General features: G+C 33.2%; 1 protein-coding gene across 4 annotated transcripts in view; it reads left to right on the plus strand.

Moving 5' to 3' along the window:
* The window catches only part of LOC149776926 (uncharacterized), a 37,772-nt gene extending 20,995 nt beyond the window's left edge, over window positions 1-16,777 (plus strand). For all 4 annotated transcript variants that reach the window (XM_089941647.1, XM_089941648.1, XM_089941646.1 and 1 more), the window contains exons 4-7: window positions 2,640-2,855; window positions 3,872-3,982; window positions 8,781-9,087; window positions 11,114-16,777. In XM_089941647.1, coding sequence (XP_089797773.1) covers window positions 2,640-2,855; window positions 3,872-3,982; window positions 8,781-9,087; window positions 11,114-11,565 — 1,086 coding nt within the window. In that variant the 3' untranslated portion in view covers window positions 11,566-16,777. The remainder of the gene's footprint in view (window positions 1-2,639; window positions 2,856-3,871; window positions 3,983-8,780; window positions 9,088-11,113) is intronic.
* Window positions 16,778-17,049: the final 272 nt, after the last annotated feature.

The following is a 17,049-nucleotide window of genomic DNA, read 5'->3' on the forward strand; positions in this document are numbered from 1 at the left end:
GGGTTTGACTGTAGAATGAATTACAATGATGTCATCTGGATACTCCTATCAATTAGGATGAATTACAACGATGTAATCTGGACACTCCTATCACTTAGAATGAATTACAATGATGTAATCTGGATACTCCTATCAATTAGAACGAATTACAACGAAGTAATCTAGATACTCCTATCAATTAGAATGAATTACAATGAGATAATCTGGATACTCCTCTCAATTAGAATGAATTACAACGAGGTAATCTGGATACTTCTATCAATTAGAATGAGTTACAGTGATGTAATTTGGATACTCCTATCAATTAGAATGAGTTACATTGATGTAATCTGGATAATCCTATCAATTAGACTGAATTACAATGATGTAATCTGGATACTCCCATCCATTAGGATGAGTTACAGTGATTTAATCTGGATACTCCTATTAATTAGAATGAATTACAATGATGTAATCTGGATACTTCTATCAATTAGAATGAATTACGAGGCAATCTGGATACTCCTCTCAATTAGAATGAATTACAAAGAGGTAATCTGGATACTCTTATCAATTAGAATGAATTATAACGATGTAATCTGGATACTCCTATCAATTAGAATGAATTGCAATAATGTAATCTGGATACTCCTATTAATTAGAATGAATTGCAATAATGTAATCTGGATACTCCTATCAATTAGAATGAATTACAATGATGTAATGTGGATACTCCTATCAATTAGAATGAATTACAGCGATGTAATGTGGATACTCCTATCAATTAGAATGAATTACAATGATGTAATCTGGATACTCCTATCAATTAGAATGAATTACAATGATGTAATCTGGTTACTCCTATCAATTATAATGAATTACAATGTATAATTGCTGCTGTGCTTATGTCGTCTTACGGCTGCAATACATAATAAGAAACTCAACAACTGAAGATAATGAATTATTCGCAGAACAGACAGCCAAGGTTCAAATACTGCCATTGTAAATTGAATAGTTTACTCTTATTTATACTTACCAACCAATTTCATTGGATCATTTAAAGCGAATCAATGAGAATTCTATCAAAATAGCACACAGTTAAAACAATGAAACTGCTGGTATGATACTCAAACATCTGTCAACATCAGATCCTCGTGTTTTTGTTCGAGTGCTCAGCATTAAGCAGAGGTGATGCAGCCAACAGCTTCAAGCCAGAGGATAATTAAAGAACATCTGTATAGGATCTTTTACTTAAACCACATTCTGTAAAGTCGAACCTTCAGTTCATTCCAAAAGTCTTGGTGTTAGGAGTGGTCAAATTCAAGTTACCGGATCCCCCATGAGAAAATGTCTGAGAGCTCACACCTAATTATATGTGTTTTTGATAAAGCAGCACCTGTTTAGCTCTGCACCTGCTGGATTGTTTGCATGGATAAAGATTTCAGTTACAAGGAGACTTTTTGCCATGATGTTTATTGTTTTATCTGAAAATCAAAGATGTGTCACACACACACACACACAATGACCTTAAAAAGAAGAACTTTTTTATGATGTTATGTACGAATGATGGATGGACAATGTAAAGATATATTTATCTACTATCATGGAGGGACATAGATATTAGTCGGGAGAAATTTGTGAAGAGGTTGTAAACTTTTGTGAGCCATGCCATTTCATATTATGCCAATAATTTATGTTTGACGTAAACTTGTTATGCTTTATGAAGCACTGTTTTACTGTTTATTTAGTATACAAAATAAATTTCTACAAAAAAATATATTTTATATATAAAAAATAGAATTCCATGATAAAAAGAATATTTTTATGGTATAAAAAATTTCCTTGAAGTTGATGTTAAAATTTTTATATTAAATCTATCAGCATACTCTTTTATATAAAAAATTCACAATTTTTGGTCAAAAATTTATTACACGCAATGATTTCTCTCTACAGAAAAAGGAAAATTCCCATTGGAGAGTCTAAACGTTTTCAGTACTTTGATTTTCTTCAAAATGGTCACATAAAATTTGATGGTATATATATACTCTCGTGGTGTGATCTTGTCTAGTTCAGTCTGATTTGGTCTGAATTTAATTGTTAAATCCTCACATTGGTGATTCTGTTTGTCTTCAGAGAGAAAAATAATTTTAGACATACAGTGGATTTTTGTATTGCCAAAACATTGCTTTCAGACAAATGACACTGAATGCAAATTTTAAGGAAATAATCATGTTAACTTAGTGTCATGTATTACAGTGTAGGGTGCACTAGATGGCATTGCAGAGAAGGGGAGCAGTTGTTGATTTGGAGGAAAGGGTTTGGTTTTTATTAATTATAAAATATGCTATATTTTTATATTAAAAAATTATATAGTCGATATCAAAATTTCAGTTTGTTCATATAAGAAATCATCCACAATATTTGAAATAAAATATTCTACATTTTGATCTAAAATATTGAAATATTTTACTCAAAACGATTTAATAATTAGTACAAACATCACCTCATAATAGTGTGATTTCCCTATTGGAACAGTGTGTCCTCATCTTTTGTTTTTGGACTTTATTCCATAATATTGAGAACCTGACAACAGTAGAGTAATACGGCAAATGTTTTCAGTTGACATGTGTAAGAAATGTGTGTGTTTGTTTATTATACAGGTTTTGAAAGTACGTAATTTAGTAGCACATTCTCATAGCTTGTGCTGCTCTCAGGAGGAAATGAAAAACGGCATTGAACAGATCAAAATACTTCTGGAGCATATGAAGCAGAAATTTGAAAGCTTTGCTGATGATGAGGATGTTTCAGAAGATGAAAAAAGAGTATATCAGAAAGCAGAGGAGAAGATGGAAGATGCATTATACAGTGTAGAGAAGGTAAATTATTCGATTTTAAGGTTCATTATGGATTCTATAATGGTATTTGTCATATGTTAATATATCTTACTCTGGTGGCATACAAACAAAGGTGCAGTTTAAGCAAGGAAAGACAGTTGTACATGTCAAGGCTGTGATGGGCAGTACTGAACAATGGTTGTACCCAATTTCAGGCAATGAAGAATTATGTTACCTTTTTTCTTTTCTTGTTTGATAGATTTTGAGTGTGGTTGAAGAATTTGTTTTCTGTTCATATTTCACATGTTCTTTACAAAAATATTATAATATAGCCATATTGAGCAAAATTTAGCACCAAAAGCTTTATAAGCAGTCATCAAAACTGTGCAGATTCTTTAACTGATAGAAATCCTGGTTGAAACTTTGGATATTTTAAACTATTATGAACATTTTGAAAAGTTGAACATACATATATATGTCCTAAAGGTGAATTCAATTTACATTTGAACCTTGGATGTCTGTTCCGTGAATAATTCATTATTTTCAACCAATATAGAAATCTTAAATCAAGGAATGAATTTACAATTTTAAATGAAACTGCAATCAGGTACTGTTTTGTAGATGCAATCTGTTTAAATATGAAATCCAAATAAGGATATATTTTTGGATTGTATTATTGTGATCCAACAGAAGACTGTTGGTTCATCACCATGACACAAGCCACCACAGGCACATCAACACTTCCAGTGTTGTATTTATTTGGAATACCACTAAAGCTTATTTAGAACATGAATCATTTTGACTTGTGTTAGAAATTCTAGGATTATTTGGGATTAGCAATGCTGTAAGTTCTTTATACATTTTTCACTTTATATTCTAGGGAAATAAATTATTTGTTGAATTTCACAAAACTTATTATTACTTTTCACTCTTTTCTATTACTTAGTTTAAGACCATATTTTAGCAATACTATGGCCATTTGTCTTTACAGGTCAGTTCAGCTGTGGTTACATTGTGATTCACTATGGTCACTTAGAGATTTACATTTGTCTTTACAGGTCATGACTGACACGGATTTTGATGTGATGAGAGAGCTTGTCGTTAAGGATATATGCAAATCAAGGGCATATGAAGCATCAGATGAAACTCAGCGTAAAATATTAGCAAAGGTCATTAGTAGAAAAGCACTGTATATACTCGCATATAAACCTGTTCGCATATAATCTGACCCCCCAGACTGAATTTGTATAAACACTAAAAAGCTCATGACCTGCATGTAAGCTGACCCAAAAGTCAGAGATGACATCACAAGATGCACATGATAAGTTCTATATGAATTTATTTTGGCAAACTTACAGTAGCAAAAGTTACACGTATAACTCTCTTGGGGTTGGCATGCACGATTATTACATAGAAATGGTAAAAATTTCTTTGAAAAGTCAAGAAATTTATTTAATTTTCTGTTTTCTTATTGAATCTGCCAAATTCAGATTCGTGTATAACTTGATTCAACGAGAACAAGAATTGAGCATTCGCAGGTTGCTGTAACACTGTTTCTCCCTTTTGACTCGATTATTGTTTATTTATGTGTTATTGCATTAGACTTTTTTAATCAGTGCACCATAAGTTATGTTTTTATTTTGCTTTCAGATTGTAAATACCTAACTCATTAAAATATTATCCCAGTATAACAACAATGAACAACAATAGGGTTTGATTCAATGTTCTAAGCTAGGCTAGTGAGTGTATGTACATAATGGCACCACTGAATGTATATGGTAGGTTTGAACAAGCGCTGAATGAAGTACATGCTTCTGAATAAAGTACATCCCTTGGATTCGAATCACGGGCACAACTGCCCTAAATTCTGATGATAAATCCAAATTACAATAATGCAGTTACAGAAAAAACACTTCAAAAATAATGTTAATACCGTAAAAACTGAGTTGTAGTTTGCTTTGATGTAAGCCACCTTACACCCTGTTTTACAAAATTATGGTAATCGTGCTAAAATTATGGAGTGAAAGGCAGTTATACATCCTTGTACTGGTTTATTTGCCAGTCAAAGTTCCCTCTTAACCTAAGCCAGTTTCATGGTTTTAATGATTAACTGGGCCTGTATTGCTGTCGGAAAACAAAAGACTAATCCGCCAGTTATAAACAAAGGTTATGTCTAAACATCCTGCTTTCAGTTGTGTGGAAAATTATGATGTTGTTCAGCCAAAACACAAAAGTAAAATAGATTGGTGATAATCTTAGTTGATCTGTATTCAGAATTTTACCCTTTATTTTTACCAAATCTGTCATGAACATGTAACAGTTATGCCAGTTATGCTTTGCACAATTGAATGTGTGTACCTTTTCATAAAGATTATCTCAATTTGTAGCATCATTTATATCATTGAAAAAAGAGTAACTTTTAAGTAACTTGTGAGCATGTGGATCAACGTAAATGAAGCAACTTATATTACCGACTAGCAGAATTGTTATCTGGAAAAATGCAATTTGGTCAAAAAAATGAATAAAGCTAAATCTGCCTCAAATATTTTTGGGAATAAACAAGGGTTAAAGTGATGTTAGGCTTGATTTGCACTTTGTAAGTACTGTTCATTATAGTACAGCCTGATCTCCCAGGTAAACTTGAACTGGCCCATGAATTATGAAATCTTTATTTACCTTTATTTAATTTCATGTTGGAGAAATAAAAAAATATGCACATGCAAAGTAATAACAAAAGCAATCACAGCAGTTTATAACAGTTTAGTAAAAGTTGGGATGCTAAGAATGTATTTTTTCCCCACATACATGGAAAAAAATATTTCTTTGTGTCCAAAGATTTGCAACCATTATGGTAGTCAACAAAAAAATCTTAAAATTTAGACCTTGGCCTGTGGATAAGCTGACCCCCCCCTCCAGTCCTTTTTTTCCATAAATTATTTGGCTTATATGTGAGTATATATGGTATTTTTTACAAATGTTCAGGTATATTTTGTACATAAATTGCAACATTTGCAAATTTGCAGATACACAATGAACTGCAAACATGCACACAGCTTTCGATCTTCAAACTGAGTGCACCCACAGTATATAGTTCTGCTTCTCATCTCGTGTAGATGTGTAAATCATTTCTGTTACATTTTTTCATAATTTTAAGGGTTTTTATTATGTTTTATTAAAGTTACTCTTCCCCACGATGTCAAAGCCATGTGTTGCCTAGTAAAACTCCACTTACATACACACTGATGTATGTATATGTCCCAGGAATATAACCCTTACATATCTTGGGGAGTACCTGTATACATATTGTAATGAGGTTTTGGGGTTGGTTATAGTTTTCAAGGGGATGAATGCCCATGATGTTATTGCCCAGATCAAGTGGATAGTAAAAATATGGCATGGATGGAATAAACAGAGATCGGGTCCCCAAGTGGCAGAGTGGTCTAAAGCGCTCTCCGTTACGGATAACTACCATCTCACCTCTGTCTGCGTGGGTTTGAGTCTCGGATTCAGCCAATGTGGGTATGTGAGAAAGCTTGCCAGTAGCTTCTCGTGGGTCGGTGGTTCTTTCCGGGGTTTTTCCGGGTTCTTCCTCTACCATTAATACTGGCCGCCATGTATAGCCTATCGTGTGCTGAAAAATGGCATTAAACCCTACAACAACAACAACAGAGATCAGAGCAGAGATATAGAATAGAACAACACAAGCCCCTGTATACACAACAGTTATATAGACAAAATGAAATTGGACATAGCATTTGAATGATACACTTTCTTAGAAATTATCAAGTTCATAAAATGCAATTAGCCATTCTGTTTATACCAATAAGACAAATTTCATCATGAGATAAAGCGATCACTCAAACTCAGTTGTCCAGAATGCCTGCATAACCTGGTTACTTGCTGGTCTGACAAATTCAATGTTGGTGACAGGTTAGAGTCAGTGTATTGACAGGTTAGAGTCAGTGTATTTCTCACTTCAGCCTCTTTCGGGTCATCAGCCATAATTTTGGTGTTTGCACTCTGGATGGTGCATATATAGAGCTATTTCCCTTGTGCTTTCAAGACTCACTCGCTTCTATCGTAACAGAATAGTCTCTATCTTTATTTCCTTGTCTCTCAAATACTTCCAGACACCCATCCCCGGGACTTTTGTTTAACTAGAACAAAATACTTGCTATTCTTACTCAGAGATAAGATTTCACCTTCTTCTGACTAATCTTATGATGGAGAATACTTAAAACAACATTAAATTTTGTCTGGGAAATACACACCAATTATTTAGCTTAGCTAATAAGGATTAAATTTTGCCTGGGAAATACACACCAGTTATTTAGCTTAGCTAATAAGGATTAAATTTTGCCTGGGAAATACACACCAGTTATTTAGCTTAGTTAATATGGATTAAATTTATCTAACCACTGAAAATTAACAAGTGCCTATCCAGATATCACTTTCTTAATGAACTGATTTCTGGAAAGTTTCATCTTATGTTATGACACTTATTTCAAAGTTGTCTCTACATCATTTTAACTATGTCATTTTCTGATGTTTAGATCCCAAATTCACCTTGCCTCATCCATCTCTGTGACTGTTATTAAATGGACACAATTAAAAATCAACCATGCCCCATGCAGGGAAATTAAAACCACTGCAGTATAGTGATTTAACATGGTACCTAGACCCATTCATCAATTTAATTTGTTACATATCACACCGACCATGGCAAATATATATATTAGAAATAACATGGCTTTATTGTGTTGGTATAAAGCAATTTGAGATACCAGTACTGTTGGTATATAAAATTGTGGTCTGCCTATTGTGCATTTATATGTTTCAACAGTTGGATATGTGTTAATGGTAGGCTGTTGTTTCTATACTCTTCAGTGACAAATTTCCATTGAGTAATCATTAGTACCCATAATAACATGATATCAAGAAAATGTTAATAATACCCATTTCCTAAATGAATTAAACATGGTATAGAATTTCACTCACAAGTCCTTTCTGCTTTCTCTCTCTCTCTCTCTCTCTCTCTCATGAGGGACAAAATATATGGAAATCTGTGGAGTGATAGAGAAAAACCTTGAAACTGAACTCACGCCACTACATGAACCTGGATCATTGTAAAGGTATTTGTTCACTTTCCATGGGATTCCAATACTGTGTTCACAATACCACTGATACAAAATAGCAAAAGCCAGTCAAGGCCATATGGTACATTTCTTGGTTATGAGGCACACACAAACTGTAATTTATTTATTGCTTTATTGTTGTTTTTTTTATCGATATATATATATATATATATATATATATATATATATATATATATATATATATATATTAATCAGTAATGTATCCTAACCATTTGTAAATTTGATCGTGGGGAGTAAAGAAATCAAGCGAAGGTGTCCTTGGTGAATAAAAAGCTTTGATACATAGATAGGGTTCCTAATGTTGAAGATAGATCAAAAGTTTGTAGTGAACTTAAAGTTGCTGAGTTGACAGTCAGAGGTTGGCTCAAGGATGAGCAGACATTTCATGATTACTTGCGTGATGTTGATTCAATGATGGATTTAAATGAAAATGGGTTCAGACCACAAACAATATGGAATTACATTATGCTTTGTGAATTTTATCTTTTTTACATTCTACTGTAATTAAATCTTTCTCTTGATCTATTAATGTACCTAGTGACAGAAAAATATAAAAATGAAAGCAACAAGTTTTGAGGTTGTCATTTCTCATAATGAATATCAGTCTTTTTGCAGGATATTGTTGTATACAGTGCATATGTACTGAATGTTTTATCTGCATGAGTCCATCAATCCACTGTACTTTATTAGATAAATTTTGACACAATTTTATCACTTTGATGGTCATTTTTCTTCCAAGATCAAATGGGTGGGTGGTGGTAGGATTCAGAATGTATTAGATCCTGACAACAAAAGTCTCTCTTTTCTTCAGGTTCAGTTACGATATGAAACTAGATGGATTTTCAGTTTTTTAAAGAAGTTATACAAAAAGCGCAGCAAGGACTTTAAAGAGAGGATTCAAAATCAAGAGGCTTTGCAGTCCTTCATAATTGAAGCAAACCCTGATGATGTTCCGTTCCTTCTAGCAGGTTTAGAAGAAAAGGAAATGTTCCAGGCAGAAAAAGTGGAAGCCCTACTGCAGCTCATTGAGCCATTACAAAAGGAAAAAGACTTCAGACCCATCAAGTTAATAATGATGGAAAGGAAGAAAAGATTGGAGAGGACATCTGCCATAGCATGTAGGACAATCTTTATGGAAATTTACATAAACAATTGGTGAAAAATGATCATACTTGTTAAATATGTACTGTGTATACTCACTTATTAGTTTGACCCAGCTACAAGCAATACAAACCCTGATCTGTCATCACATAATGTGCCAGCAGATTAGGGTCTATGTTGGTTGTTCTAACGATTATTCCTAACAAACTGCACAGACCCAAATCTGCTGGTGCATTATGCATCACAGACTGGGTCTATGCATGGTGCATTATGCATCACAGACTGGGTCTATGCATGGTGCATGGTGCATTATGCATCACAGACTGGGTCTATGCATGGTGCATTATGCATCACAAACTGGGTCTATGCATGGTGCATTATGCATCACATACTGGGTCTATGCATGGTACATTATGCATCACAGACGGGATCTATGCATGGTACATTATACATCACAGACTGGGTCTATGCATGGTGCGTTATGCATCACAGACTGGGTCTATGCATGGTGAATTATGCATCACAGACTGGGTCTATGCATGGTGCATGGTGCATTATGCATCACAAACTGGGTCTATGCATGGTGCATTATGCATCACATACTGGGTCTATGCATGGTGCATTATACATCACAGACTGGGTCTATGCATGGTGCATTATGCATCACAGACTGGGTCTATGCATGGTGCATTATGCATCACAGACTGGGTCTATGCATGGTGCATTATGCATCACATACTGGGTCTATGCATGGTGCATTATACATCACAGACTGGGTCTATGCATGGTGCATTATACATCACAGACTGGGTCTATGCATGGTGCATTATGCATCACAGACTGGGTCTATGCATGGTGCATTATGCATCACAGACTGGGTCTATGCATGGTGCATTATGCATCACAGACTGGGTCTATGCATGGTGCACTATACATCACAGACTGGGTCTATGCATGGTGCATTATACATCACAGACTGGGTCTATGCATGGTGCATTATGCATCACAGACTGGGTCTATGCATGGTGCATTATGCATCACAGACTGGGTCTATGCATGGTGCATTATGCATCACAGACTGGGTCTATGCATGGTGCATTATGCATCACAGACTGGGTCTATGCAGTTTGAAGCTGGATCTGACTCATAAGAAAGTAAATATGGTACTCATTCAGAAGGGATTGCAGTTAAATGTGTGTGATTGTCATCCAGCTAGTTATATTATAGACCCAGATCTTCAGGCACATAAAATTCTGGCAGATGAAGGTCTATGCATTTTTATTTATCTAATATTTTTAAGCAAGCATAATAGACACTGCTCTGCTGGCTTATTGTTCAGTTGCAGATCTGGGGCTATGATTTCAGTTGGGCACATGTTTTAACAAACAAATGCATTGTACCATACCTTAACAGAATCCCCATATCCACTTTAAAATGAAGTCCATTTACAATCCATATCAAAAGTTCTTGTATGTTATATACCTGTAAGTACTTTACTCAAGAAAAACAGAATTTTATTGTTATTTTCTAAAAATAGGAAAACAATATATTTTCTGATACTGTCACCATACTCTCAAACGAGGCTGAAACTATAAGTGAATCATTTTTAAAACTGACATTCATGTACATACTAACATATGAAACATAATTTGATTTCTGATCTGAGATGCAGTTTGTATTAAAAAGTATGAAATGTAAAGCAATTTCTTTTAATTAAATTATCTAAAAATGAATAGGTATATAAAAATATCATTACCATAGTAATTTGATCTTGGTTTTGGTCACATTATGTTGTTGGCTTCAGGAAATTGTGATTATTTATTACTGCTCATATCCTTGTTATATTTATTGTTAAAATTTAAATTTGAATGGTTATACATGTATCTGAAATGTATGATGGCACACCCATGTTTATTCCCAGTAAAAATTCAATTATATGGAAGTTGTTGTCATGACTTTCAGACAGTATATTATGGTAGTTTAACAGAAGTTATGTTAAAATCTAAGATCTTTTTGTCTCTAGTTGTTTTTCATACTTTTCAGCTGCAACTGTGTATGATGTCCTCATTTTACACTGTGAAGCTGACAGGAATGAAGCAATGAACTTCCGACAACTTAAGCTTGATGTTCTTAAAGATCTCAACCCCCCAGCAAAGACGATCTTGTATGATGAGTATGTGGTATCAGGTACCAGTCACGTATCGGCATTAGACTATGTGCTTGAAGATTGCAGATTGGTTTTCATCCTTTGTACACAAGCCTTTGTGCAGAACAATCTGTCTAAATTTCAAGCAGAAATAGTTATGTATAACACTTTTCAGAAAAACGAAGGCTCAAGAGTCATTCCTGTTTATCTGAAGGAGGAAGATTTTGAAAGGTCACCCTCATGGATAAGAGTAAAGAATCCAGTTTATGTCTGGAAGGAATTTAGTCAAATTTCTTTGAAGAACTTACTAGAGAAAGGGAGGGAAAAATACCTAAAATCTCTTCCATGAAGTTAATTTATCCCTAGTCTCGTATATAAACACCCACATTTGTTTTTCATTCTGTGTCTAATGCTTGCCAAACAAGAGGTTATGATTTTTAAACATAATTTTTATACTTTTTTGAATTTTTATATTCAGACTTTCTATACACACACACACACACACGTATACACAAACACACATGGCTTTATTTCCATCAGTGCCAATACATTTTCACTGTATTGCTCAGTTTTAATTGGAAAGTCTCTTACATTGATCATGGTCACTCATGCTACAAGTTACTCTTTGTTATGGCAAATACAGAGCTGTGTACCCAGTATCATTTTATTATTTACAGTATAACTTTTCTAAATTGGAACTGATGAAAATGAAACATTTTCTTGTAATAAATATTAATTATTGTTAATTTCATATAACATCAATATGTTAAATGCTATCAATCGTTTCATGTTGTTAGTTTTATGGTCACACATAAAAATTGTGTACTTCAGATGGAATGGTCATGCCACAAACCTCATTAACATATTTGTATTAATGCACCACATGTAAATATTTCCATGTGAACTATATTGCAAAATGGACAAATTATTTTCACTTTAAAGAAGATAAGGACATTCAAGTCTCGGGGTTACGTTCTATTTCTTACCACTCAGCAAGCCTCATGGGGAGGCAAATAATGTAACCCCTTCACTGTGATTTCCTTGTCTTGGTACAAACCCCAGCAAAGATTCTATTAGTATTATTATGGTTCCTAATGGACAAAGTTAGTGGTGCACCTATAGTAATAACATCTGTCCATTCATTGTTAGTCCATCCATCTCTTTTTCCATCAACAGTTTGGTTTCCACAATATATCTTTACTGTGAAGTGTTGGAATTTAACCAGATCTGATATGCATGTTTATACTGATGAAATGTAGAATTAATTATATTTCCAGCCTCCTATTTCATCATTTAGAGAAGTAATGGCCCCTGACTGCCATTCTAAAATTTGTTTCTGCCTCTAAAATTTACCCTGGATTGTTGGCTTTCAACCAGATTTGGAATGCAGCTCTCTATTATTGAGTACTTAATTTAGCAAGTTCGATTTTCAGCACGTTATGACATCATTTAAATGAGTTATGTGCCCCTGATGGTCCACTTAGTTTACAAAGTATAATTTCACCAAGTTTTGATTTGATTTAATCCAAAATGGCATGGGGTTTTATATTGATCACATTTTGAATGAGTTCATTTTCCAGAATTCCATTACATCATCTACATGAGTTTGGCATGCAGCGTGATAAGACTTTAAATGAGTTTCATGTGCAGTCTTCCACATTATCATTTAAAGGAGTTATAGCCCTTATTTATTCCTTCTAATTTTTGTTTTCACTGGATATCTTCAATGTTTTTGGATTTGAACCAAATTGTTTGTACACCATTATATTGATCAGTCCCTAACTCTGTTGGACAGCCACCAATCCATGTCATCATATAGAGGAGTTATGACCCCTGAATGACCATTGTCTGAACTTTGCTTTCTCAGAATAAGTTCCTCAGCTTGAGACCTTGTGAAGCAAACTATAGTTTGTGAGGCTCCTGGCAATGCACACTTTAGTAATAGGGTAGTCCTAATTTATTTTCAAAAGCCAAAGTCACTCTGGCTGAAAGAAGAAAAATGTCTGCACAATAACTTGAGTTATTCATAATATGTGGCTACCAAACACTGCACTTGGCTTGCACTTAGTGTCAGGAAGAACCTTATTGATTTTAGAGTCAAAAGTTCAAAGATCAATATCAGTGATTATTTTGAGTTAGAAGGTAATAGGTCAAGGACACTGACTGAAGAAGAAAACTGTTAAAATCATTTCTGCATCACATACATGGCTGAAACTTTGTAGATGACTTGCATTTAGGGTAAGGAAGAAGTGTATTCATATTGGGGTAAAAAGGGCAAAGGTCAAGGTCACTCTGAAAGAAGAAAAATTGTCTCTGCAATAAAAATTTCAATTATCTATATAGAGGACTTTAAAACATGTGGCAGACCTACATAGAGGACTTTTAAACATGTGGAAGGCATATGATGGGCTGTTCATGGTACTCTTGTTAAAATAATGATAAAAATTAAGGGAGGGTATCTGCATAAAGAGATACTTTTCTGTGAGCTATTTTAGATAGTTATGCCTATTTATCATCAATTCTTTTCTAAGTGATATGTAAATATATGTGTTTTTTTGCTGTTATTTATTTTCATTTATCTGCAGATTGCCAATATAGTATAAGTTTCACCAGAAATCCTTTTCCAATCAATTCTTCTACTTAACTTTTTAATTTGCTATCTTTGAAACAAAATCTTGTTTTCTTTGGCATTTTCCCTGTATAATTGTTAAGATTTTGTGTTATCAAATGTCATCACAAGTCCTTTGTTGAAAGTCATTTATGGAGTACCTTTGATGTATACACAACATCTTTGTCACATTAAAAATAAGGATAATTTTATTTTACATTCCTGTTTGTTTTTGTTTTTCTAAAAAATATATTCTGTATTGGTATAATAATACAGTAATTAAAGAGTGTTGTTAATCATAACCAGCAATCATGACATCCGCATTTAAAAAAAAAAGTCTTAATATATTACTGGTACTTCGTATATGTGCAGTGATATAATGTACTATATAATAATGAGGACAATACAATTCAGTATGAAGGACAATAAACTACAATATAACAAACAATACAGGATGGTATACAAAACAGTATAATACAGTATGAATGGCAACACAATTCAATATAAAAGACAATACTGTACAATATACAATATACAGTAATACCTCAAACATTCGCGAGGTTAGGTTCCAGAATTAGTCACGGATCAGGAGGAATTGTGAATGTTTGGTACGAGTCACTAAAAATGCTAATAAATGCTTATTTCTAGGGTTTAAGCCCTAAATATGACCCAAATCATGCTCCCAAAGCACTTTAATTTCATTTAAAAGTTAGCTTAATACATTACCCTTAAAAAGAGAAATAAATGGTTGACGTAAAAATAGAGTACAGTATCGCCTAATCGGTATTTGCCAGACTAGCGCATTTACAGTAGGGTACATGTATACTAGTATTACCAGTATACTAATTCACTGGCTGCCATTTTCTTTTGCACTCATAATAAGGTAAAACCAAGTAACGAATGGGACTGTAAACTTAATGACTTTAGTTTTCTTTGTCATTGTCAGGAAGGCAAACAAGGTAAACTTCATATGTCACAGAAGTCATATAACGAAGGTACAATTCAATAAAATAAAGCAAACATATACATAGAGGGTACCAATAAAAATTTCTCGAATCCGTGAATCCAGAAACGCGAATGCATGAGGTATTACTGTAATACAGTATGAAGGAGAATACAAATACAATTTCCATGACAATACAGTATAATATTTAGGATAATACAGTACAATACAATACAATATGAAGGACAATGAAAAACAATATAAAAGAAAATACAATACAGTTTGAAGGACAATAAAATACAATTTCCAGGAAAATGCATTACAATATACAGGGAAAAATAATACAGTATGAAGGACAATACAGCACAATTTCCAGGGAAAAATAATACAGTATGAAGGACAATATAATACAATTTCCAGTACAATGCAGTGCACTATAAAGGACAATACAGTACAGTATAATATACAGCACAACACAGTACTATTTCCAAGACAATACAGTATAATATACAGCACAACACAGTACTATTTCCAAGACAATACAGTATAATATACAGCACAACACAGTACTATTTCCAAGACAATACAGTATAATATACAGCACAACACAGTACTATTTCCAAGACAATACAGTATAATATACAGCACAACACAGTACTATTTCCAAGACAATACAGTATAATATACAGCACAACACAGTACTATTTCCAAGACAATACAGTATAATATACAGCACAACACAGTACTATTTCCAAGACAATACAGTATAATATACAGCACAACACAGTACTATTTCCAAGACAATACAGCTTGTTATCCAGGATAATAAAATAAAAACAATATAAAGAATAATACAGTTTCCAGGACAATGTAGTACTGTATACAGGACAGACAATATGATACAGTATGAAGGACAATAAAATACAATTTCCAGGGCAAGACAGTTTAATATCCTGCACAATATAATACAGCATGATGGACAGGATAATACAATATACTTTCCAGGACAATACTGTTTATTATCAAGGATAATAAAATACAATACACTATAAAGAACAATATAAAATAATTTCCTAGCTAATAAAGTACAATGTACAGGACAGTATAAAGATCTTCTCATGTGGCATGAGAGGCATAGTAATAACTTTGGTTATACAGTAGGGTCATCGTAACCTGTATTTCATAACATTACAGAAATTAGGCAATCATTATGACCTAAAATGGTATAAATATCTAGTAGATGGTGATTTTGTCTTTATGTTTTAATAAAAATTTATGTTCATTTCTGTATTACTGGTAGCAAAATACCATGAAGTACGTATGCAAATGAAAAACATAAATATATGTAATGCAGTTGACCTATTAACCATGAGCCAGTGACTGTATTTAGACACACCTCAAGGTGTTTATGTCTGCCATTTTCTTTCAACCAGCTAATTGTTGCATTACTGAAATGGTTGTTGTAAATATTTTAAAATATGCAACCGTTTGTCAATTTTTCAATTGATAATAATGGTGAAAAGTGTCAGTATATAGTAAATCTGACAGTCAATATCCATTAATGAGCTTTACTGATGTACATATTTTGTTCCTTTTATAAATGTATATTATATTTGTGATAAAGTAATTGAAGAATATGCATGCTATATTCATTGTTAATTATAGCATGCAATTAAAACATTTGCATTTTTGTAAGACCTTGGTATATTACTGATATATAGCATGTTTTTAGTAATATATGTTCTAATTTATAATATTCAATACAAAACAAGATGAAGAATAATATACAGTATGAATGACAATACAATATGAAGGCAGCTGCTATACAATATAAAAAATAATACAATACAATATAAAGGACAGTGCAATACATTATCCAGGAGAATTTAATATCAAAGACAATACAATACAAATGACTCTGCTGTACAATGTGATGGAAACTGCTATACAATATGAAGGAGACTACAATAAATTATCCAGGAGAATTCAATATCAAAGACAATACAATACTGTAATATCAAGGACAATCCAGTAACAAAACAAAGACATTTTGATACTACATGTATTAGCCCTTTGTATGACAAAAGGTCATCATTGCATTTACTTCATACCATTTTATAGAAATTAAGCACTCATTATGATGAAAAAATAAAACCTGTCTTGAAAGACCATCCCTTCCACCAAAACATAATTGTTTCTCAAGACACGTGGTCTCTCATAACTTCATTTAAGACAGGTATTCTATGGTTTCACTCTAATTTGACTGACCATTCTTTGAACCA

The sequence above is a fragment of the Sinohyriopsis cumingii genome, chromosome 18 (genome assembly GCF_028554795.1).
Source record: "Sinohyriopsis cumingii isolate HCF-2022 chromosome 18, ASM2855479v2, whole genome shotgun sequence".
Taxonomy (NCBI): Eukaryota; Metazoa; Mollusca; class Bivalvia; order Unionida; family Unionidae; genus Sinohyriopsis; species Sinohyriopsis cumingii.